The following is a 24,333-nucleotide window of genomic DNA, read 5'->3' on the forward strand; positions in this document are numbered from 1 at the left end:
GTGAGAGTAGATAAACCCACATCCCGTACCTTTCTTTCAAGTACTTTGGAATCACCAGTGGAAAGCGTGTAGCATGGGAGTCCAGGCTACACAAAATACACATTTAAATATTTACTTATTGTACAGGGATTACTAGATGTATTAGAATAGTTCAATGTGCTGTACAAACATGTTTATTAGGATCAAATGAAGCAAGAGACACAAAGGGTCTTGTAATAAGCATGCTAGGCAAACAGAAGCCATTTGTATAGTATTAATACTTGAAGAAAGATTTTGCTCTTTTTTTTTATCGCTTCCCAACGTATTATCTTGACTTACCTTAGAAGACTGACATATTTCACAATTACGTGTGGCTTTTTAAAAATAAAAATCATTAGATAAACTTTGGTGAGCACAAGAGAAGGCAAAAGGGGGGGGGAAGCCTCAAAAATATTTGCTTATTTTCAGGTAAGAGAGCAAAAATAGTAGGTGGATCTCAAGCACTGTCAGTCAGATTTCTACAGCTGGCTACCAGTAGGTAGAGCTGCAACGGCGGTTTGCAAGACTGTGCCTTGGTCCCTTGCTACACACTCTGAGAGTGTTGTGACAATTTTGAGTTGATAGCACAGGGCTCTGAAAGAAATGTGCTCTTTACATACACGTATGCCCGTGAACTCTATTTCTGCCACTTTAGACATGGCACGGTGACTCCATTCCCCTCTCCTCCTTCTTTGCAGATTCGTGAGGAATTTGCCACGGTGAGCCCCTCTCTTCTGAGACTTTAATTAGGCGCAACAGCGGCTGAATTATTTTGGCCTATCATGGCCCATAGTCATTAGTAAATAAATGCTGTGCCTGGGATATTCAAGCTATTGTATGATCGTTGTATGTTGATTCCCAGAGCACAATGAGTATTCAATAAATACTGGTTAGAGGGAAGGGGTAAAGAGAGCTGGAAGTGAGGAGAAAGCAAGCAACTGTAGGTTAGAATTTCTCCTTATATGGTGGCAAATGTACTTGTATATTTTATTCAGTAGTAGTATAGTACTTTAGCTTTTGGAAGGGAGTCTCACTATGACACCCAGTCTACACTCTAGCTCCTTAGCTCTATTTCTCCTCCAGCTTCAGCCTCCAGAGGACCTGGAACTCCAAGGGTGTGCCACCCCACCCAGCTATTTCTTAATGATCTGAAAGTAAAGCGATGTGTCTAAGTGACACATTGTCAACCTCTTGATCTGTTTATTATTTAGAAATACATCACAGCAGTATTTATTTATGAAAAGTAGATCAGAGGATTTAAGGGGACATTACTTCAGCTTAATCTGATTTCCCCATCTGTCTTTGTTCTGACATGCCCACACTCATGCCAGTCATACAATGTTTAACCTTAACAACTACCCAAATTCAACACAGCTACGATTCCTTTCACTGAATTGCACAAGTAATGGGATTTCATCCACCACCCCTGCTGATGGATCCGTTTTGCAAATGTCTCCTTTTGCTGCCATTTTCAGTCTTTCCTCCTCCCATGCTGTGCTTGTGAAACTGGACTTGTAGCTTACAGTACCTTAAATGGCTCAAAGCATTTATTAACTTACCCTATGTTATGCTGCCATCTGCTGGATTCTACTGGTCTGTCGGCAAGGACGTTAGTCACAACCCACTAAAAGTCTTATTCACTTCTTAGTTATGTCTTAATGATCAGACTTGAAATAGTAATGGAAACTTTTATGGGGGGGATCATGATTCTTGGTAGAAAACAGGAAATCCAATAATAGTGTGGCTTATTTTGAAATATTGCATTGTCTTGTAAAGAACTTGCTGACTCATCATTTTGCCATTAACTTGTCCCCAGAAAGACTTTCACAGAATCCACAAAGATATGTAGGAAATAATCCTTGTTCAATAATAGTTTATAGAATATTATAGGAATAATTATAAATTAACATGAAGAAATCCTCACAGTATATACTGTATCTCATATTTTTGTCAATCACACAATTGTTAACGCTTAGTAAGTATTTATTCTATTTCCTCAGATTACTACCTCTGTCTTAAGGAAGATCTCGTATTACTGGAGACCTGACAGCTGGTTTCCAGTGGTGCTCACGCTCGGAGGAGTTCTTCTCGTGATGTGTCTTTACGCAGTTTCATGGTGCCTCTGCAAAGAGTAAGATTTCAGCTGTGTTTTCTCTTGAAATTGTTTGTAATGAAACAAACCAGGGGTGCCCTCAAAATCAGGTAGAAAACAGAGACAAAACCTTTCGGGAAATTGTTCTGTTGTTTTTTACTCTTTGTCATGACTACTGTTTTACATGTAGACTTTGAGTATTAAGGAAAATTTTTCTGTCCTGAAAGTCAATACTCATTACCAAAATGGTTGATTGAATGATTCTAGCTTCTAAGCTTTGGGTTTGTTTAAAATGATCGAAAATGATATGTCAAACTGTTCATATGCATGATCAAGATTGGGGTCTCTGAAGATAGACAGAAGTCATAAAGTAAGAGACCAAAGAGCCTCAGTGATAATCTGGTGGCGGTGGGGGAAGGAGGCTGAAATAATCCTGTAATTATCTTGTGATCCTCATGGTTGGGCTATTGTGACAGGTAATAGGAACTCGGGGACAGAAACAGATCGAGAGTACTCCGACAGAATCATATCCTTTAGTTGAAAAGGAATTAGATTACATAGCAGAATGATAAGGGGAGACTAAATGTAAACGTTTTTCTATGGCATATAGAACTCTTGTCCAAGGAGCTTGACATGAGAAAGTTTTACTGAAAAATGCCACTACAATGTGCTTTTGAAGAGGAAATGGAAGCAAAAGTAATGGAAAGATACTGAAAATACTTTATTCATATCAAGGTTGATTCATCCTCCTTTTTATAAGCATAACAGCAGAAGTGGGTTTATATGGATCTCTTATCCTTCTAACCTTGTCTTTTATCCCCCAAGATGGACTGTAGATTCTAAAAGGTAAAGTGATAGGGGCCAAAGATAAAGGAAGAGTTTGCAAGAGGTTTAATAAAAAGAAGAAATAGGACAGCTGAAAAGGTTTTAAGAGCCATTTGCTGGGCATGGCATAACATTGCACACATGAGTTCACAGCATCTGAGGCTGCATGCACATACCCTGCTCAAAATCAACCCAGTCAAAATTCCAGCACAGACTTGGGGTTAGGGTACTCATGACTTCTCACTTCTAGCTGAGGAGCTATTAGAATTCGCCTGCTGCTGGGAATGGGGCAGGGAATCTATGTCTTCAGGGATGGAGACTTTGACATGCTACCCATGTTCCAGTAGATTTTCCTTCATTCTTATATATTCAAGTGACATTAAGAGGACTGAATGGGTTTATGAAAAAAGAGCAACTTGGAGTTAGCTAGGAAGGAAAGCAGTAGGGGATAGAGAAGGAGCCTGAGCTCTGATTTCTTTTAGCACACTCACATACACAGCTGTATTTGATTCTTTTCAGTGTTCCTGCCTGCTCAAGACTATTTCCTCACTGTCACAGATATCAACCAAGTCTCACTGAGAAGGATGCTATACAGGTACCAAGGTAAAAAAGATCTGATGCTTTAAAGAAAGAAGTTTGAGGCCCTAAGTGATTCAGTTCATTTGAAATATAATGTAATATTATATCTATGTCTATATCTATATCTCTATATCTATATCTATCTATCTATCTATCTATATCTATCTATCTATATCTATCTATCTATCTATATCTATATCTATATCTATATCTATATCTATATCTATCTCTATATATGTATATATATATATATATATATATATCACAATGTCGGTGCTTTTAAAGTTTAATCCTAATATCTTTATCGGCTTATTTCTCTTTTGTGTAGAGGAAGGCTACTGATTTATTTGAGTTAATTTTATACCTAGCCACTTTGTTGAAGATGTGACTCTAACCAAGCAAGTGAAAGATCTCTATGATAAGAACTTCAAGCCTCTGAAGAAAGAAATTGAAGAAGACCTCAGAAGATGGAAAGATCTCCCATGCTCGTGGATTGGCAGGATTAATATAGTAAAAATGGCCATTTTACCAAAAGCGATCTACAGATTCAATGCAATCCCCATCAAAATACCAATCCAATTCTTCAAAGAGTTAGACAGAACAATTTGCAAATTCATCTGGAATAACAAAAAACCCAGGATAGCTAAAACTATCCTCAACAATAAAAGGACTTCAGGGGGAATCACTATCCCTGAACTCAAGCAGTATTACAGACCAATAGTGATAAATACTGTATGGTATTGGTACAGAGAGAGACAGATAGACCAGTGGAATAGAATTGAAGACCCAGAAATGAACCCACACACTTATGTTCACTTGATATTTGACAAAGGAGCCAAAACCATCCAATGGAAAAAGAGCATTTTCAGCAAATGGTGCTGGTTCAACTTGAGGTCAGCATGTAGAAGAATGCAGATCGATCCATGCTTATCACCCTGTACAAAGCTTAAGTCCAAGTGGATCAAGACCTTTACATCAAACCAGATACACTCAAACTAATAGAAGAAAACGTGGGGAAGAATCTCGAACACATAGGTACTAAAGAAAATTTCCTGAACAAAACACCAATGGCTTATGCTCTAAGATCAAGAATTGACAAATGGGATCTCATGAAACTACAAAGCTTTTGTAAGGCAAAGACACTGTTGTTAGGACAAAATGGCAACCAACAGATTGGGAAAAGATCTTTACCAATCCTACAACTGATAGTGGGCTCATATCCAAAATATACAAAGAACCCACGAAGTTGGACTTCAGGGAGACAAATAACCCTATTAGAAATGGGGTTCAGAGCTAAACAAAGAATTCACAGCTGATGAATGCCGAATGGCTGGGAAACACCTAAAGAAATGTTCAACATCTTTAGTTATAAGTGAAATGCAAATCGAAACACCCTGAGATTCCACCTCACAGCAGTCAGAATGGCTAAGATCAAAAACTCCGGCGACAGCAGATGCTGGCGAGGATGTGGAGAAAGAGGAATACTCCTCCACTGTTGGTGGGATTGCAGACTGGTACAACTATTCTGGAAATCAGTCTGGAGGTTCCTCAGAAAATTGGACATTGAACTACCTGAGGACCCAGCTATACCTCTTTTGGGCATATACCCAAAAGATGCCCCAACATATAACAAAGACACATGCTCTACTATGTTCATAGCAGCCTTATTTATAATAGCTAGAAGCTGGGAAGATCCCAGATGCCCTTCAACAGAGGAATGGATACAGAAAATGTGGTACATCTACACAATGGAATATTACTCAGCTATCAAAAACAATGACTTTATGAAACTCATAGGCAAATGGATGGAACTGGAAAATATCATCCTGAGTAAGGTAATCCAATCACAGAAAAACACACATGGTATGCACTCATTGATAAGTGGATATTAGCCCAAATGCTCAAATTACCCTAAATGCACAGAACACACGAAACTCAAGAAGGATGATCAAAATGCGGATGCTTAACTCCTTCTTTAAAATGGGAACAAGAATACCCTTGGGAGGGGATAGGGAGGCAAAGTTTAGAACAGAGACTGAAGGAACACCCATTCGGAGTCTGCACCACATGGGGCCCATACATATACAGTCACCAAACTAGATAAGATGGATGAAGCAAAGAAGTACAGGCTGACAGAAACCAGATACAGATCTGTCCTGAGAGACACAGCCAGAATATGGCAAATACTTAGGCGAATGCCAGCAGCAAACCACTGAACTGAGAATAGGACCCCCATTGAAGGAATCAGAGAAAGAACTGGAAGAGCTTGAAGGGGCTCGAGACCCCATATGAACAACAATGGCAACCAACCTGAGCTTCCAGGACTAAGCCACTACCCAAAGACTATACATGGACTGACCCTGGGCTCCAACCACATAGGTAGCAATGAATAGCCTAGTAAGAGCACCAGTGGATGGGGAGGCCCTTGGTTCTGCCAAGACTGAAACCCCAGTGAACGTGATTGTTGGGGGGAGGGTGGTAAAGGGGGGAGGATTGGGATGGGAACACTCATATAAAACGGGAGGGGTTAGGGGGATGTTGGCCTGGAAACTGAGAAAGGGAATAACAATTGAAATGTAAATGAGATATACCCAATTTAATAAAGATGGAGAAAAAAACTAACAACTGAACAATAAAGGACAGTATTTAAATATTGAAAATGTGATTTCTGATAATAAAAAGTAAATGAAATGGTTGTGAAAAAAGTTTAATCCTTATCTTTAAATTCTATATCAATTTTTAAAAGTAGCCTTATTCATCAATGTTTATTGACCACACAATACATTTCTAGGCCTGGAATCAAAGCAGAGAGCAAAGTCAGACTTGACATGACAATTATAATCTAGTGTGACTGAAAACATTATCGTGCTTTTAACCTCAGATTGTTTATTTAGTGGTGAGGAGCAAAGCGGCCAAAAGAACAAGAACAAATACTTTGCAAAAAGTTTACTTAGCATAACATCACAATACATTACTTATTTCTAGAAGATTTAATATGGAATACTAATAATATGCCCTATAACATGAACTTTAAAACATTCCCAGTTACGTGTTATAATACATCAGAGTTTATTCATGCTTCTAACTGTAGTATTATGTTGCCCAGGTGTCCAAATTGCTTTTAGAAAGTGAATTGCAATATCATTTATTCTTTGCATATATTAGCACCAAAAGACTTATTTTGCATTAAAGATTAAAATAACTATTTCAAAAATGTTCTCTAATAGATATGAAAATTCACCGAGTGTTGGCACCAAACAAACCACAAGACCAAATCTGCTGCCTGGAAATGACAAAGTAAGGACAAAGAGCAAAAGGATGCTGCAGAGTCCAGAATGCCTGCTTTTCATTTAACAGAATCTAGACAGTAAAAGCACTTATAAATAACTCATAGTTAATAGTAACTCATGAATAGAAATGAGAGAATTCATTCAATTCAGTTCAAAGTGGGAGCAAAACTTGAAGAAAGTAGAGTTTCTGTCCACTTTTCAATGATTTAATGCTGATCATGTAGGGAGGAGGCAAGGACAGTGCTGATATATTTGTAGGGGTCGAAATGAAGGTGAGTATTGCTGAGATAGCTTTCAAGTCTCCTTTGTTCACTCTTTGAGTGAAATTAAATTACATAGGTAATGTACCGGGGTCACTACTAAGGGTAACTTTAATGTCTGTCCATCTTTATCAACACAATTATTCAGTGAATACTTGCCACATGTCAAACTGTCTCATGGGCGCGTACCTGTTGGAGTATTCATTCAAGATATGGTCTTTTAAATGCATTTGTCATTGTTTAAGTAAGGATTTTATGTACAGATACAATGTGGTTTTATCAAGTCCCTCCCTCCCATTCGCGTGCTCAAATCTGCCTTTAGTTTCTTCCCTCTTGAATACGAGTATCTCCTCTTCACCTAAGACGATGTGTCCCCTTATTGAATCCACTAAGTGCTGCCATATATTGGGATAGAGTCTTCTAGAGCCTGATTAGCTACCACAAGAGCTGTATCCTTCAAGAAAACTGACGTTTCTTCTTATTTTTGTTTGTTTTAGTGCCAAAACTCAGTGAACTTTCATACCTCTTGCAGAGCACATTTGAAATGTTTGTTTTAATCCTTAGCACACACTATGCATTTCAGTGCTAACATGAGCAGTTTTGAAAGGACAGACTTTTTCTGCCAGAAGCCATTGATTGCCAATAGCTCCTTGGCTAGGATGGGACTGGATGACTGCCCTCCTGCTTTGTGCTGAAACTTAATCGTGTTCAGGTCTTCTATGTGCTTTCCCAGCCGCTGTGATTTTTACATGTGAAGCTCTTTGCACAAAAGCACTGTCTTACACACTTTCCACCCTTCTTCTGCAATCATCTCTAAACCCTGGGAGAAGGAGCTCTGGTATGGATTGCGATTAAAACAATGACTTAAAACCTGGGTGCTTCTGAGCTGCAGCAATAGATTTCGTCTAAAACTTGATATGACTCAGTGTCTTTGACAAGTAAAATATTTTCGAGTTAACTTATATAACATTAATCCATGGCATTATTTCGATGGTCATTTATTCAATATTTACCTATAAAGGTCATTTTCCAGAATATTTGAAAGTATTTTAGGAGATATTGGGTGGATTTCACTATTCATAAGCCAATACTTCAGCTTAGAGAAATAAGAGTAAAATATTGGAAAGACTAATGCTGGTAATTGAAAAATTCTCAAAATGTGTAGTGCATGTAGTAAACACCATAGTATTTCAGAGATTTACAAAGTTCCTGTGCGGTAGAACATGCAGGGGAACCACAGAAGAATAAGTCTAGGAGGTTACATGAAGAATTTGCATTGTTTTACAGACAGGAAATGGAGTGTTTATTTTGGCACTAAATATGACTCAAAAACTCCTCAACCTTTCGCAACTTTTCCTTGCCCTTGGACCAGCATTTCTCTCTCTTTTGTCTTTATCATACTCTAGGATTGTGCATGCAAATTCATAGTTCTGTGGTGCCGTCTTCTCTAACTCTCCCTACTAAATTAGGTTAGGTGCATAGACAGAGGCTGCACACACTGCATCCTTGCTCTGTCGTGTAGTGTGAATGGGCATGTGTACATTATCCAGAACAGTATTTCTTTTATCTTCCTCATTGAAGCAATTTTAATGTGTTTCCCATGAAGCAAATTATCACTGAAGTTATGTTTGCACACAAATGCTTATGAATATCTCAAATATTGTGAGGGTGATACATAACTTACTTTTTATTACTCTTTCCTCTTCCCATCTGTATTTCTTTCTCCCTTCAGATTACTACATTTTGACACAGCTACCATCATATGTTTTACAAACACAATCATGTGAAGCTTTCCACTGAACTAATTGAATAACTTATTCCCTGGCCTCATTGTGTCTTCTGACATCTTTCATTAATTCTGACCATCCACAAACATGGGTCATGACCAGTCACTCCTTTGAACCTGCTCTTCCTTTCCACTCATTCTGGAATGCTTCCCCATGATAATCCTAAGACTTTGCCATGAACATTTTAACACTTTCAAAGTTCTAGATTACAAAGATATTCCTTTTGGTTATTTTTCAATTTGATTCAAAATATTCAAATATTTATCAACTTATCCCAACTTTTTATATTGATTGCCATGCTTCTTTTTCTTTTTTCTTTTGTTGTGTTCAATACCCCTCCCTCTCCTCTCTCTCTCTCTCTCTCTCTCTCTCTCTCTCTCTCTCTCTCTCTCTCTCTCTCTCTGTCTCTCTCTCTCTCTCTCTCTGTCTCTCTCTCCTCCTTGTGTGTATGTGTATGTTTCTCTATGTTCTTGTGTACATATGCATATGTGTGTATATATACATGTAGGCATACAAAAGACAGAGATTAATGTTATATATCTTTCTAAACAATTTTGATGTTATTTTTGTAGACCGACACTCACTCCTTAGCTTTGATTGTTGACTATTGAGCTCTGGGATTCTATTGACCTATATGTTCCCTCCCTCATGGTTAGTGTTTATGTACATAATTGACAATGTCCAGTATCTGATTAGGTGCTAGATATGCAAGCTTGGGTGCTCATGCTTGTGCAACAGGCCCTTAGGGAACCATCTCCAGAACCCTGTGTATCTTCTTTATTGTCTAATGTTAAACTTTGCTTCTGTCTGTCTAACCTCATGGCTGCAGTCACAAGCACTTCATATCTTTCTTCCAGTGTCTCCTTTAAACTCATTTATAGGAACTCTCCAATCCCAATGAAATCCACATATCTACTGTATTACACTATGAATCTTCAGTGTGTCTCCTGGGAAAATGTCATAGTTCTGTCTTAACTCACTACAGTTTATGACAATGCTTTTAAATGGCAGCTCAATGTAACCAGGCTAACTATAGATTTACATCAATTGCTTTCCCACTTTGAATAAGGATCCCTGACAGCTCTTGCATTTCCCCCCCTAATTTCTAACATATCTATCTTCTCACTTTGAACTGTGATATCTCTGAACATTTCACAAACAAAAAGACAAAATTAGATTTAAACTCACTCAGATGTGCTTGGAGGGATGCCACAGTAGTTCACAGCATATGTTGTTCTTAGAGAAGAACCAAGTTTGGTTCCCAATACCTACAACTGTTGGCTTAAAACTGCCTCTAACTGTATCTCTAGGTAATTGGGTACCTTCGGTATTTATGGATGCCCACATACACATGTATATGCCTACATGTGCACATACATGCACACACACACACACATACACACACACACACAATTTTCAATAAACAAATATTTTAAAAGCTCTCTTGGGTTCTTAAATGGTCACAGCAGAAACCTAGTCCACTTTCCAGATATCATAGAGTCTTCATTCTTATCTCATTATCTCATTGTTTATCTCTTGTTATGTATTAAGCATCCTTCTCTGATAATTTCATCCAAAAATTTTTTGCTCTGTTTCTGCAGTCTAATTAGTATGGCCCAAGATGACATTTTGCTTTTCTCAAATTCTCACAGTTCTACTTTAAGGTACTTTTTAGTGACACCCTGCATGCACCTTTATAGGAACCCAACTCAATTGTTCTTAATGAGAAGCACTGAGTAACTGTATCCAATTGCTAAACTCCATACATTTATTCAACTCAAAAAGACTTCATATAATCAATATTGTATTTATATGTCCATTACCCGTACAGTTTAGGAGAGAATTGGCCTAATTGTGCTTTCTGTAAACCTGTTTTTGGAAATCCAGCAGAAAGATAACACTAAATGTTCCTGAATGGGCAATAGTGTCAAACAAGACAATTACTCAGTTCTCAGATATCTTGTATATCAAGGACAATAGGACATAATTTCAAAGCATTATATTTATTAGTATTTAGAAGGTAAATAATAATTCAAGCATCTGCATATAGTGATAAACCTTGGACTAAAATAATAATTACAAATGTTTTTCCAGCCATCAGTAGTTTCTGATGAAAATGCAGTAGATCCTGGTAAGAAGCATATCATATCAATCAATACTCTTGTTTCTAAAGCATGGAAAGCATGCATATCACTGAAGAGAAGCATTATTGTGTGACATATATTACACTATCAAGTTTTTACTCTAATAAAGTTATTAATTAAGGAAATTAAGAATCCTCACTTATGCCTAAAGATCCATGTGTATTATAAATTATGGTAAATCACAATGATTTATAAAGTTTGTAGGTACTTTTTAAAATGTATATTACAAAAACTCAGACCTAATTCTTTACTTAACTAGTTTCAAGTACTTCTATTATTAGCCTCCATTGTTACCTGAACAGCCTTAATTTATCCTTTTCTCATGCTAGGAAATTGAACCCGATTTTGCCTTACTCTTTGTTTCCTGTATGTCTAAACAATTCAAATTCTGTATCCATTGCTATTGTATAAAGCACAAACTATTTATGGATAATATTGCAGGAACCTACTGGAAATAAAAGTTTGGGCAAAGATCATATTGCGAATTTTCCAAACCATTAGCTGACAAAGATGAGCATGTTTTCAATGTTTGTCAAGATACAGAACCCCAAGTATATTCCGTTACTTCAGATATGATAGTGCCATTTGTAGTTTGTAACTCTGTCACAGTGTGCTACATCTTTGTTCTTTTGTAAAGGAAATCTTTATATATAGGCTGCTTATGTAGTTTGCAAGTTTTAGGCCATTTCTGACCTACTTAACTCTTCCTCAACTAGTCAACTCGTATTTGAAAAGAGGATTGAATTGCTTTCCTCTGGATAAACTCTATTGAAATGTGCACATCTCTATGGCGCTTAGAAAATAATTACCCAGTATATATAATAACACTGCTCTCTGTTATCCTTATTATATACTTATTTGAAGACAATATGAAATGTCAACTAAATTATTATGCCTTGTGCTAAATAAATACTATGTATTCAAATTATGTTTGATTAAAGGGAATTTTCTATTTGAGTTTTTGCTGGTAACCTTTAAGAGTGTAAATAACAAGGCTCAAGGATTAATAACAAATTATGTATGCAATCAGGTACAATCTATTTTTTTCCCAGAGAATTTTTAAAGCAGATTTGAGGAAAGAGGATAGTAGCACAACCATGTGATACCTTATCTTGGTCCAAAGATAGTATAAAGCTCCGTATGTGGACATTATCTTTGTCTCTGTTCCTCTGTCTTCTGTGTGTAATGATAGAATATGGTGATATTTTACTGAAATGTATTGTTTGATTCAGATGTGGAAAGTATAGAGAGAGAAATTGGAATTTGGAATATTTTGGAGTCATAATGTCATTGTTTAATTTCCACACACTCCTACTCTCTTCTTTCTTATATAATCTGTAGTTGTCATTATTCAGGAGTTGCTGACACCCATATCCAAACAAAGGTTTTGGTTAAATAAGGATGGAATAACAGGAACAACTAGTTTATGCCTCAAATGACTCAAATATGCGCTACAAATCTTATTCTTTGTCTCCAGAGGCAACCATGATGTTCTCCTACAACTTAATAAATTACATGCAAATATATCATTATGATCATATAAATACACGGTGAGTTAAAGAAGCCCTGAGGACATGGACAAGAAACAGATGGAGTTTGAATGAATGTGTATTATTGATAAGGACCTGTTGCAGCACATCACAGGAACTTTGCAAAGCCTTTCTCTGGTCAAAATCCAAGGGTTTGTCAATAATTGACCAGTGTGTACAGAATCTAGCAGGGCAGCGTCTTCCTTTCTGGTGACTATGAAGATTAGCTAACTCCCTGTCTCCAGGTTACACATAAGAAAGGTGCTGGAGTATCAGATTATTGCATTGAACTATGTGTAGAACGTAACAATAGAAAACGAAATCCCATGCTTGAATCTCATTCAACCCTTCAGCAAAGCACATTCATGCCAAATGCTGCATGACTTGGTCTTTGAAACCTGACTAGAATGATTTGGGCATGAAGAAATGATAGGCACACAAGCATGCATACAGAAAAGCTTAGATCAAGTAGGCTCGTAAGCTCAATGGAACTAGTTTATGTGTGAACTGCCATGCTATTTTAATTTATACATCAATGTATAAGATATGGATTTAAATTTGTGAAAAAATTCCAACCAATTTTTTGTGGCTACTGAATTGTCATATGTATTCAGCCTTGGATGGTACTATTTTACAGATACTGGATGATAGACCCCCAAGAAAAAGGAAATGGTTAATATTACCATCAAATTACTTCTTTCATGCTTTTCAATCATTTTGTATCTAAGGAATGAGTTTATATCCTTCATATTTGAACTAGAGCGTTAATTTAATTAATTTTCTCATTGATTAAAATCTAATATAGTTTTGCTAATTTCTCAAACCACTTTTATTTCAAATTATTTCTGTTATATAAAAGATTTCCCTTCATAAGCTTTTCTTCATCAATCTGTGCAACTTGGATCAAGTGTTACAACAATGCCCTCTTTGCCATATAGTCCATATGGAGAGCTATTGCCCCAGGAAAGCTCAGTGATTACTTTATGTGTGTTTCTGCACACACGCATGCGCTTACACATGAAAACCTGACCGAATGTTTGTTTGTGGTTTTGTTTGTTTGTTTGTTCTATAACCAGCAATGAGTATTTTCAACCAGTTAGGTTAACTCCACACATAGTTAGAAAACAACTCACACATATTTGCTCACCTTTTCTTCCATTTTTTCATGATTTTGTAAATGCTTCCAGTCTTCACTTTGAAAATAAAATGAAATGGAGCAAAATAATACTAGGCAACTGAATTTACTATGGAATGTATCATTCAGCTCTTGTTTCAAGAAATGGAATAAAAAGAAATGCTGATAATTAATTCCAAAGAACAATTTATGTGGCAACTGAGTCACATAAATACCAACTTCATATAGTACTCATTCCTCATTTCATAACTACATGCATGCCTTCGATTCTAGGACTGCCTTTCCTATAGTATACCCTAAATTCATCATTAGAGAGGATTAGAAGATAGAACTTTCCTTCTACCATGATTAACAAAAATCCCTACACTCTGCGGTAGTTTTCATAAAAGTACAAACATATACACTCATATGAGATTTACAGACATCCTAGGAGCTAAGCACTGTCTTACTCTGAAGATAGATACAGTGAAAAGTCACGACTCTTGTACAGGTCACATAGCTGGAAGATAGGGAAACAGGATTCACATGTAGTCTGGCTCCAGAACCTGCATTTCTACCCTCAAACCTCCCACAAAACATATTCAATAAGGCCATTTTGGTTTAATGAGTTAATTTGTGATTAACTCCAAGTCCCCAGTAATGTATCAGTGTCACATTATGGAAAGAAATAAAAGTGCTTCCCTTTGGAGTCATTTCAGCGTAATAAGTTCTTACTTGACTACCCAACTTCGTGCTCCCATGTCTACCTGCTTCTGGAGTCTGAATCTGTGACTGCCTGAAGGCTGCCTTGTGAGTCCATTTATCCCTGTCTGTGTGTCTATCCCTATGTGAGTCTGTGGCTTATAAGCATTATCAATCTATCTATCTATCTATCTATCTATCTATCTATCTATCTATCTATCTATCTATCTATCTATCTATCTATGACTGATGTTATAATCTCTCCCTAACACAGGGCTTCACTCTGTATTTATTGAATCACATAGAAAGCATCATATGGAGTAAGGAATGAGAATGTACAGAAATATTTAACAGAGTTTTGCAAGGCATTAAATTACTCGCTCCAACTTATCTCATCTAACTCATTTAACAAATAGCACTTTTTATTAACCAACAGCAGTAAATAGTTGCCTTCAAATTTTACGGTAGATTTTGGGAAGTTGCTTTAAATTTATGCATTTGTAGCTTTCAGCAAATGGTTCACATGCATTATGCTGGTTCAGGGCCATGTAAGATTTCAGCAATACATTAGTGTAGGTTGTAAAAGTTGATTATGTGTGTGTACAAAGCAAGTAAGGTTGGTTGTTACAATATTCTCTTAAAGACAGGTCAAGCAAAGAGTTTGAGGGTACAGTAGACTTAAGTGATTTCAAGGTGTATTATTAACTCTGATTGTGAGCCCCAGCAAAAGTTCTGGTTTCTTAGAACATAAGAGAATTTTTTCAGAATGGTGCATCATGCAATTCTCCTTGTTAATTTCTCAATGAGACTTCTCTTTAGAACCTAGGAAAATAGAATGAGCAAATATTATTGACAATGGGGAGAAGAGTTCCTCAAGAGCAGAAGTGAATCCATGAAGCTTCTGAAGAGAGAGTGAAGGCATTTCATCAGCAGAATGCAATAATAATAGAAACCAATAGATGCTTATGATGAATTTGTAAGGCAACTAAAATTAATCTAAATCTCTTCTTTATTCTTCTCTTATATGTTATACATAAGCCGATGAACATATACTTGAGATTGCTTGGGTAATTACTGAAGAACCTAGAATCATGGGGTGCATTATTATTTTCCGAAAGATCAATAAGTTTGGAAATCTATGTGGCAATAGAAGCAATAATAATTAATCTTAACACTGTATAATATTTCCATTGGTATTATCTTTTTTAATAAAATTTTATTTTAATACATAACATAATATTTAAATTTTTTCTAAACTTTCAATCATCTATTTTATTTCATCAGTGACAAAAATGCAATATCTATTTAATAGTCAGACAGAGGATGTCATGAATGTGTCACAATGTCAAGATACTTAACTTGATATTCAAATTTTTACTAGAATTTTAATTCAATATTTCTTTCTTTCATCAGTGACAGAAATGTAGTGTCTACTGAACAGCCAGACAAGGGGATGAAAAGAAAATTATTTCAATGGAAGACATTTTGACTTTAACCAGAAGAAAGGTTACTATATCTCCATGTCCATCGCTTTATTTGAAAAGGTCTTTGAAAACACAGCTTTTTAACAATAAAAAAACCATCAAGTTTTCCAACACAGCCCGATACTTTTGTATAACCTGTCACATGCTTTGATGTGTCTCATTTCTACCACTGCACTTGGGCTAAGGTATATATGCCATAAAGATATGTTTGTGAACAGTTAAAATACTATGGCATAATTATTGCCAGTTGAAAATACACTGATCTAAATTATGCTCAAATTGCGATGTATCTCAATAACTAGTCTTAATGCATTGAAGATAATGGTCATTATACAGATTAATTCAGAGCATAAAATGCACACTGGAAGACTAAATTCCTTATTAAGTTAACAAGATATTTGTTTTTAGTTTTGAAAGACAAGGTTGAGCATGTATGATAAGTTCAAATCCTATAAACAGTGATGTTTTCTGAGTTATTGGGTTTTTTTATGTGTATGAGGTATGTCTACTTGTCTAAATGTGCACCCTGTGTGTTCCATCCCCTGGAACTGGAGTTACAGGTTATTGTGATATATATATGCAAAAAACTGACAAACCAGAATAAATGAAAAACAAAACACAACACACACACACACACACACACACACACACACAGAGTCCACATACAAGAACCCATGCTAGACATTGCTCAGATTGCCATGAACCTTAGACTGCATACATCATGGGCCTAGCATGGAAACAAATATCACTGTTCTGCAAAAGGAACATAGCAATAAAATAACTCCTTATGACATACATCTGGTATAAGATCAGTACCTTGCTTAGTCCACCATCAAAGAAGCTTCCTCTTGCAGTAGATGTGAAATTGTAATTCTTTAGCATACATTCATCTGTTACTGTTTGGTGCTCTGGGGATAAACATTAAAGACCGTGATTGAATGGTTAGCTGAAAATAGAATTTTCAGAAGGGTGCAATGGGGCTTCTATTCTGGATGAAAAGTAATGGAAATGGAAATGAATAGTAGGAAAGAGAAATAGCAAAGAGTAGTTGCGTCTCTCTAACCAGCTGTGATGGCAGTGGTCACTTTTCCGCTGGCATTCACATACCATGAAAGATTAGTAAAAATTAGATTCAGGCTTTTCTCTCTTCTAAGAACTAGGTCACCTCATGTAACTAAACAAAGACTCCCAGGGCATGGTGTATGGCCAGGGTCATCACAACATGTAGTCCTTGGGACCTCTGACACTAGTCTGGCTAATCTAGCTGTATTGATACTTTTATTTTACCCTGCATTGGAGTAGACTTTACTCAGTTTTTGCCTCAGTTGGTCTGTTAGAATCAACATGACATAATCACATGGTCATTTAGTGAATTCCATAACCAGATGTCTTATTTTTAGAAATAGCATTTTTGTTTCGTTTTCTGTTTCTTAATGTTGTAAAACTCACTGCTGAAGATGGCTTGGATTTGTCATTTAAACCCATACATGGGTCTAAAAATAGATCAGAGTACTATTTAAAAAAATTGGGTTTTCTTGTTCCTCTTCGTGAATAGGGAATACCTAAAGGAATAACTTTTCTTGGCTATTTTAAGGTAACATCATAATATACCAAGATGTGTGGGAACAAAACAAGCAAACAATCAAATTAACCCACAGGAGATAATTATTCTTTGTAGTGTGTGGATTTTCCTCTTCCCACACTTTTATGCATGCCTTAAACTTCAAGCCCTATAACTTCCTTACCTTGCACACCTGCATGATCAGTATGACTCTAAGGATACAATGTATCAATGGGATGTCATATCCCAACAGTTATGGTTCCATGGGCTTACTATAACAGAAATATAAGGATTCATTTAACCCAAACAAGACCACAGACATCTATTATTTTCTATTTTTGACCAAGATCCTTTCCTCAGATGGATATAAAGAACACCATGAAATCATCACTCTTATAATGTGTATTTTAGGCAGAGCTGATCTCTCTACTTCTACTACAGAGCTGCTGTAAACTTCCCAAGTGTGGCTACTTCTGGGCAGAGTTTGAGGCTCCTCCCTCTCCCTCTGATTTTTGTACTGGAAAGTCTTATGATGGGAACCAATACTGTCCTCTAAGAATATTGGATAGCACTAATCAAGATTATGCTTCTCTCTCCCCAAATAGTGTTGTTTTTAATACACTGATTTTTGCCATAGAGGAGGTAGCTTCAAAGACACACATATGGCCTTTCCTACAGGGTAAAACATGAATTCTGTAAGAACTGAGCCCAATTCATGTTATACATGATTATGTGTCTGAGACTAAAACATATTCAGCAAGTAGAAAAGACTTGAGAAACTTTCATCACGTTGGACTTTGACTAAAATGGACTTGACCTGAGATTCTTTATTTTACCTGATGTCTAGGACCTAGTTTTCTTTCTTTCCTCCTTTCTTCCTTCCTTCCTTCCTTCCTTCCTTCCTTCCTTCCTTCCTTCCTTCTTTCTTTCTTTCTTTCTCTCTCTCTCTCTCTCTCTCTCTCTCTCTCTCTCTCTCCTTCCTTCCTTCCTTCTTTCTTTCTTTCCTTCTTTCTTTCTTTCTTTCTTTCTTTCTTTCTTTCTTTCTTTCTTTCTTTCTTTCTTTCGTTCTTTTTTGGCGGGGTGGTGGTGGTGGTGGTGGTGGTGGTGGTGGTGGTGCAGATGAATGGGTTTCTTTAGCTTACAGTTAAGGAAAGCCAGGGCCGGAGCTTAAGGAAAGAACCTGGAGGCAGAACTAAGTAGGAATGCTGCTTTCCATCTTGTTCTTTGTGACGTGCTCAGGCTGTTTTCCTATGTATAAGAAAACTCTAGCATGACCTGTTCAGAGCTGGCACTGCCCACATTGAGCTGAGCCATCCCTTATCACTGTTTGTCCATTTGAAAAGATGGCTCAGAGATTAAGAGCACTGTGCTCTTCCAGAGGTCCTGTGTTCAAGCCCAGCACCCATGCAGTGGCAAACAACTATCTACAATGGTGTCTATGATCATCTTCTGGCATGTATATATACATGCAGATAAAGCAATATAAATAAAATACGTCTATAGGAAAAAAATAAAGGATCTGATTTTTGGGATCAGGTTGATACCACAGACCCAATGCACTTATTTATTTCTATTTTAAAATATTTTTTTCATTTAAAAAATTATTGAGTTTTTTTTTTTTATAAAAAATATCCTCCTGGTCTACCCTCTGAGTTCTTCACATCGCATACCTCCTCCCACTGTCTCCATAAAAATAACCCCATCACCTTACCCCACCGGATCTCCCCACTCCCTGGGACCTCAAGTTGATTGAGGGTTAGGTTCACCTTCTTTGATTGAGTCCAGACCCCACAGTCCTCAGCTGTGTAATGTACTGGGGGCCCCATACCAGCAGGAGTTTGATGCCTGGTTGGTGGTCTAGTGTCTGAGAAAACTCAGGGGTCCAGGTTAGTTGAGACTACTAGTCCTCCTACAGGATTGCCCTTCTCAGATTCCTCCAGCTTTTCCCTAATTCAAACAGAGAGGTCAGCAGCTTCAGTCCATTGGTTCAGTGTAAATATGGACATCTGACTCTTTCAGCTGCTCGTTGTGTCTTTCAGAGGACAGTCATGAAAAACCCCTTTTTATGAGAACCCCATAGCCTCAGTTAACAGTGTCAGGCCTTAGGGCCTTCTCTTGAACTGATCCCACTTTGGGACTATCGCTGGACCTCCTTTTTCTCAGGCTCTTCTCCATTTTTGTCCATGCAGTTCTTTCAGACAGGAGGAATTATGCTTCGGAGTTTTTGGCCGTGGAATGGCAACCCCATCCCTCACTTGATGCCCAGTCTTTCTATAGGAGGTGAGCTCAAAAGTTTCCTCTCCCCAGTGTAGGGCATGTCATCTAAGGTCCCTCCCTTTGGGTTCTGGGAGTCACTGTCCTCCCAAGTCTCTGGTACACTCTAGAGCATCCCCCTACCTCCTACCTTCTGAGGTTGCCTGTTTCCAATCTTTCTGCTGGCCCTCAGAGGCTTCAGTCCAGTCCCCTCAACCAATTACCTGATCATGTCCCCCCTTCCCTTACCTGTCCCCTTTCCCACCCAGGTCCCTCTCTCCTGTGATTGCTTTCTTCACCCTCCCAAGTGGAACTGAAGTGTCCTCATTGGGCTCTTCAGCTTGTTAACTTTCTCCTGGGTAAACTTGTGAATTGTATCCTGGGTATTCTCTATTTTTTTTAATAATATCCACTTATTAGTAAGTACATAACGTGCATGTTCTTTTGAGACTGAGTTACCTCACTCAGGATGATATTCTCTAGTTCTATCCGTTTGCTTGTAAAACTCAGAATTTCCTCATTCTTAATAGCTGAGTAGTATTCGATTGTGTAAATGAACCACATTTTCTGTATCCATTCTTTTGTTGTGGGACATCTGGGTTGTTTCCAGATTCTGGCTATCAAAAACAAGGCTGCTATGAACACAGTGGAACATGTGTCCCTGTGGCATGGTGGGGTATCTTTTGGGTATATGCTCAAGAGTGGTATAGCTGTATTTTCAGGTAGATCTATTTCCAGTTTTCTGAGGAATCTCCAGATTGATTTCCAGAGTAGCTGTACCAGTTTGTAATCCACCAGCAATGGAGTCGTGTTCCTCTTTCTCCACATCCTCACCAACATGTGCTGTCATCTAGGTTTTGATCTTGGCCATTATGAATGGTCTAAGGTAGAACCTTAGGGTCATTTTGATTTGCATTTCCCTGATCACTAAAGACATAGAACATTTCTTTAAGTGCTTCACAGCCATGTGAGATTCCTCTGTTGTGAATTCTCCGTTTAGTTCTATAGCCCAATTTTTGATTGGTCTGTTTGGTTTATTTGGTATTTAGCTTCCTGAGTTCTTTGTATATTTTGGATATTAGCCCTCTATCAAATGTGGGGTTAGTGAAGATTTTTTCCTAATCCATTGGTTGCCGATTTGTCCTACTGACTTTGTCCTTTGCCTTATAGAAGCTTTTCAGTTTCATGAGGTACTGTTTATCAATTCTTAATCTTAGAGTGTAAGCCATTGGACTTCTGTTTAGGAAATTTCCCCCTGTGCCAATGAGTTCAAGGCTCTTTCCCACTTTCTCTTCTATTAGATTCAGTGCATCTGGTTTTAAGTTTAAGTCATTGACCCACTTGGACTTGAGCTTTAGGCAAGGTGACAAATATTGACCTATTTTCATTTCTATACATACAGACTGACAGTTAGACCAGCATCATTTATTGAAGATACTTTCGTTTTTCCATTGTATATTTTTGGCTTACTTGTCAAAGATGAAGTGTGTGGTTTTACTTCAGGGTCTTTGATTCTATTCCACTGATCAATCTGACTCTGTACCAATTCTACAGTTTTTTTTAATCACTGTTTCTTTGTATACTGTAGGTCAGGGATGGTGATTCCCCCAGAAATTGTTTTATTGTTAAGAATCGTTTTTGCTATTCTGGGTTTTTGCCATTCTGGATGAATTTGAGAATTATTTTTTCCATATCTTTGAACAATTTTGTTGTGATTTTGATGGAGATTACATTGAATCTATAGATTGCCTTTGGTAGGATGTCTTTTTATACTATGTTAATTCTGCCAATCCACGAGAATGGGAGATCTCTCCATTTTCTGAGATCTTCTTCAATTTCTTTCTTGAGAGACCCTGAACTTCTTGTCATACAGATCTTTCACTTGTTTGGTTAGAGTTAACCCAGGATATTTTATTGGTGGCTATTATGAAGAGATCTGTTTCCCTGGTTTCTTTCTCAGACTGTTTATCATTCGTATAAAGGAAAGCTAATAATTTATTTGAGTTTATTTTATATCCAGCCACTTTATTGAAGTTCTTCATCAGCTGTAGAAGTTCTCTGGTAGAATTTTTGGGGTCATTTATGTATACTATCATATCATCTGCAAATAGTGACACCTTTACTTCTTTGCTAACTTTTATCCCCTTTATGTCTTTGGTAGTATTATTGTTTTAGATAGAACTTTGAGTGCTATATTGAATAGATATGCAGAGAGTGGGCATTTTTGTCTCGTCCCTTATTTTAGTAGGGTTCCTTCAAGTGTCCCTTCATTTAATTTGTTATTGGCTATTGGATTGCAGTAAATTGCTTAAATTATGTTTAGGTGTGGGCCTTGAATTCCTGATCTCTCCAATATTTTTTAACATGAAGGGATGTTGTATAACATCAAATGCTTGTTCTGCATCTAAGGAGATGATCCTGTGATTTTTTTTCTTTAAGTTTGTTTTGTATGGTGGATTACATTAATAGATTTTCGTGTGTTAAACCAATCTTTTATGCCTGTGATGAAGCCTGGTTTTGATGTGTTCTTGGATTTGGTTTGCAAAAATTTTATTGAATATTTTTGCATCGATATTCATAAGCAAAATTGGTCTGAAGTTTTCTTTTTTAGTTGGTCCTTGTGTGGTTTATGTATTAGAGTAATTGTGGTTTCATAGAATGAATTAGGTAGTGTTCCTTCTGTTTCTATTTTATGGAATAGTTTGAGAAATATTGGTATTAGGTCTTCTTGAAGGTCTGGAAGAATTCTGCACTAAAGCCATCTGGCCCAGGGATTTTGGGGGTGGGAGGGTGGGAAGGTTTTTACTGTTCGCTTCTATTTCCATGGGAGATATGGACCTGTTTAGATTGTTTACTTGTTCTTGACTTAACTTTGGTATTTGGTATCTGTCTAAAAAACTATCCAGTTCATCTAGATTTTAAAGTTTTGCTGAATATAGGCTTTTGTAGTTGGATCTGATTTTTTTTTAATTTCCTCCATTTCTGTTGTGATTTCTCCCTTTTTATTTCTGATTTCGTTAATTTGGATACTGCCTCTGGGCCCATTAGTTAGTTGGCTAGGGGTTTATCAATCTTGTTGTTTCTTTCAAAGAACCAGTTTTTGGTGTTGTTTATTCTTTGTACGGTTCTAGTTCTCTTTGTTTTTATTTGGTTTATTTGGGCCCTGAGTTTGCCTACTTCCTGCCTTCTACTCCTCTTGGGTATGTTTGGTTCTTTTTGTTCTAGAGCACTAAGGTGGGCTGTTAAATTCCTAGTGTAGGATTTCTCGAATTTCTTTATCCAGACTTCCTATGCTATGAGTTTTCCTCTTGGCACTGCTTTCATTGTGTCCCATAAATTTGACTATGTTTTGTCATCATTTTCAGTGAATTCCAGGAATTCTTTACTTTCTTTATTTCTTCCCTGACAAAGTTATTATTGAATAGAGAGTTGTTCAGTTTCCACCTGTGGTGAGCTTTCTGTTGTTATTGAAGACCAGCCTTACATCATGCTGACCTGATAGGATGCATGATATTATTTCGATCTTCTTATATCTGTTGAGGCTTGGTTTATGACCATATATATTGTAAGTTTTTGGAGAAGGTAGCATGAGGTACTGAGAAGAAGGTATATCCTTTCGTTTTAGGGTTAAATGTTCTGTACATACATATTAAATTCATTTGGTTCATAACCTCTATTAGTTTCACTGTGTCTCCATTTAGTTTCTGTTTCAATAACCTGTCAATTCGTGAGAAAGTGATGCTGCAGTCTCCCACTATTATTGTGTGTGGTTCATTGTGTTTTGAACTTTAGTAAAGTTTCTTTTATGAATGTGGGTATGCTTGCAATTGGCTTATAGAGGTTCAAAATTGAGACTTTCTCTTGGTTGATTTTTCCTTTGATCAATTTGAACCATCCTACCTCTTATTGCTTGATAACTTTCGGTTGAAAGTCTACTGTATTAGATACCAAGATGGTAGCTCTAGCTTCTTTCTTTGGACCATTTGTTTGGAAGATCTTTTTCTAGTCTTTACTCTGAGCATCTGAACATCTTGTCTTCAGTCTAGCATCTGTCTTTGTTATTGAGGTGTGTTTCTTGTATGCAACAAAATGCTGGGTCCTGTTTGTGTACCAAGTCTGTTAGCTTATGTCTTTTTTCAGATGAGTTAATTAATATCAAGAGATATTAAAGACAGAAGATTGTTAGTTCTGTTATGATTGTTTTTATATGTGACATTATTTTTTTTTTTAATTTTTCATTATATATTTCTTTACTTACATTTTCAAAGGTTATTCCCTTCCCAGTTTTCTGTCCATAAGGCACCATTCCTCCCTCCCCCTCCCCCATATGGGTATTCCCCCTATACATCTCCCTTATTGCCCCCCCCCATATTCCCCTCCACTGGGGGTCCAACCTTGGTAAGACCAAGGGCTTTTCCTTCCACTGGTGCCCCAACAAGGCTATTCTCTGCTATATATGTAGTTGGAGCCTTGGGTCAGTCCATGTATATTCTTTCAGTAGTGGTTTAGTGGTTTAGTCCCTGGAAGCTCTGGTTGGTTGGCATTTTTTTTTCTTATTATGGGGTTGCAAGCTCCTTCAACTCTTTCAGTACTCTCCCTAAGGGAATCCTATTCTCAGTTTGATGATTTGCTGCTAGCATTGACCTCTGTATTGGACATGCTCTGGATGTGTGTCTCAGGAGAGATCTATATCCA

General features: G+C 37.1%; 1 protein-coding gene across 1 annotated transcript in view; it reads left to right on the forward strand.

The window, feature by feature from the left end:
- The window catches only part of LOC116903002 (cadherin-related family member 3-like), a 96,236-nt gene extending 80,407 nt beyond the window's left edge, over window positions 1–15,829 (forward strand). Inside the window, exons 19-21 of the mRNA XM_032905313.1 lie at window positions 2,019–2,149; window positions 3,455–3,538; window positions 15,754–15,829. Of these exons, the coding sequence (XP_032761204.1) occupies window positions 2,019–2,149; window positions 3,455–3,538; window positions 15,754–15,829 (291 nt within the window). The remainder of the gene's footprint in view (window positions 1–2,018; window positions 2,150–3,454; window positions 3,539–15,753) is intronic.
- Window positions 15,830–24,333: the final 8,504 nt, after the last annotated feature.

This window comes from Rattus rattus, chromosome 6 (assembly GCF_011064425.1).
Source record: "Rattus rattus isolate New Zealand chromosome 6, Rrattus_CSIRO_v1, whole genome shotgun sequence".
NCBI lineage: Eukaryota > Metazoa > Chordata > Mammalia > Rodentia > Muridae > Rattus > Rattus rattus.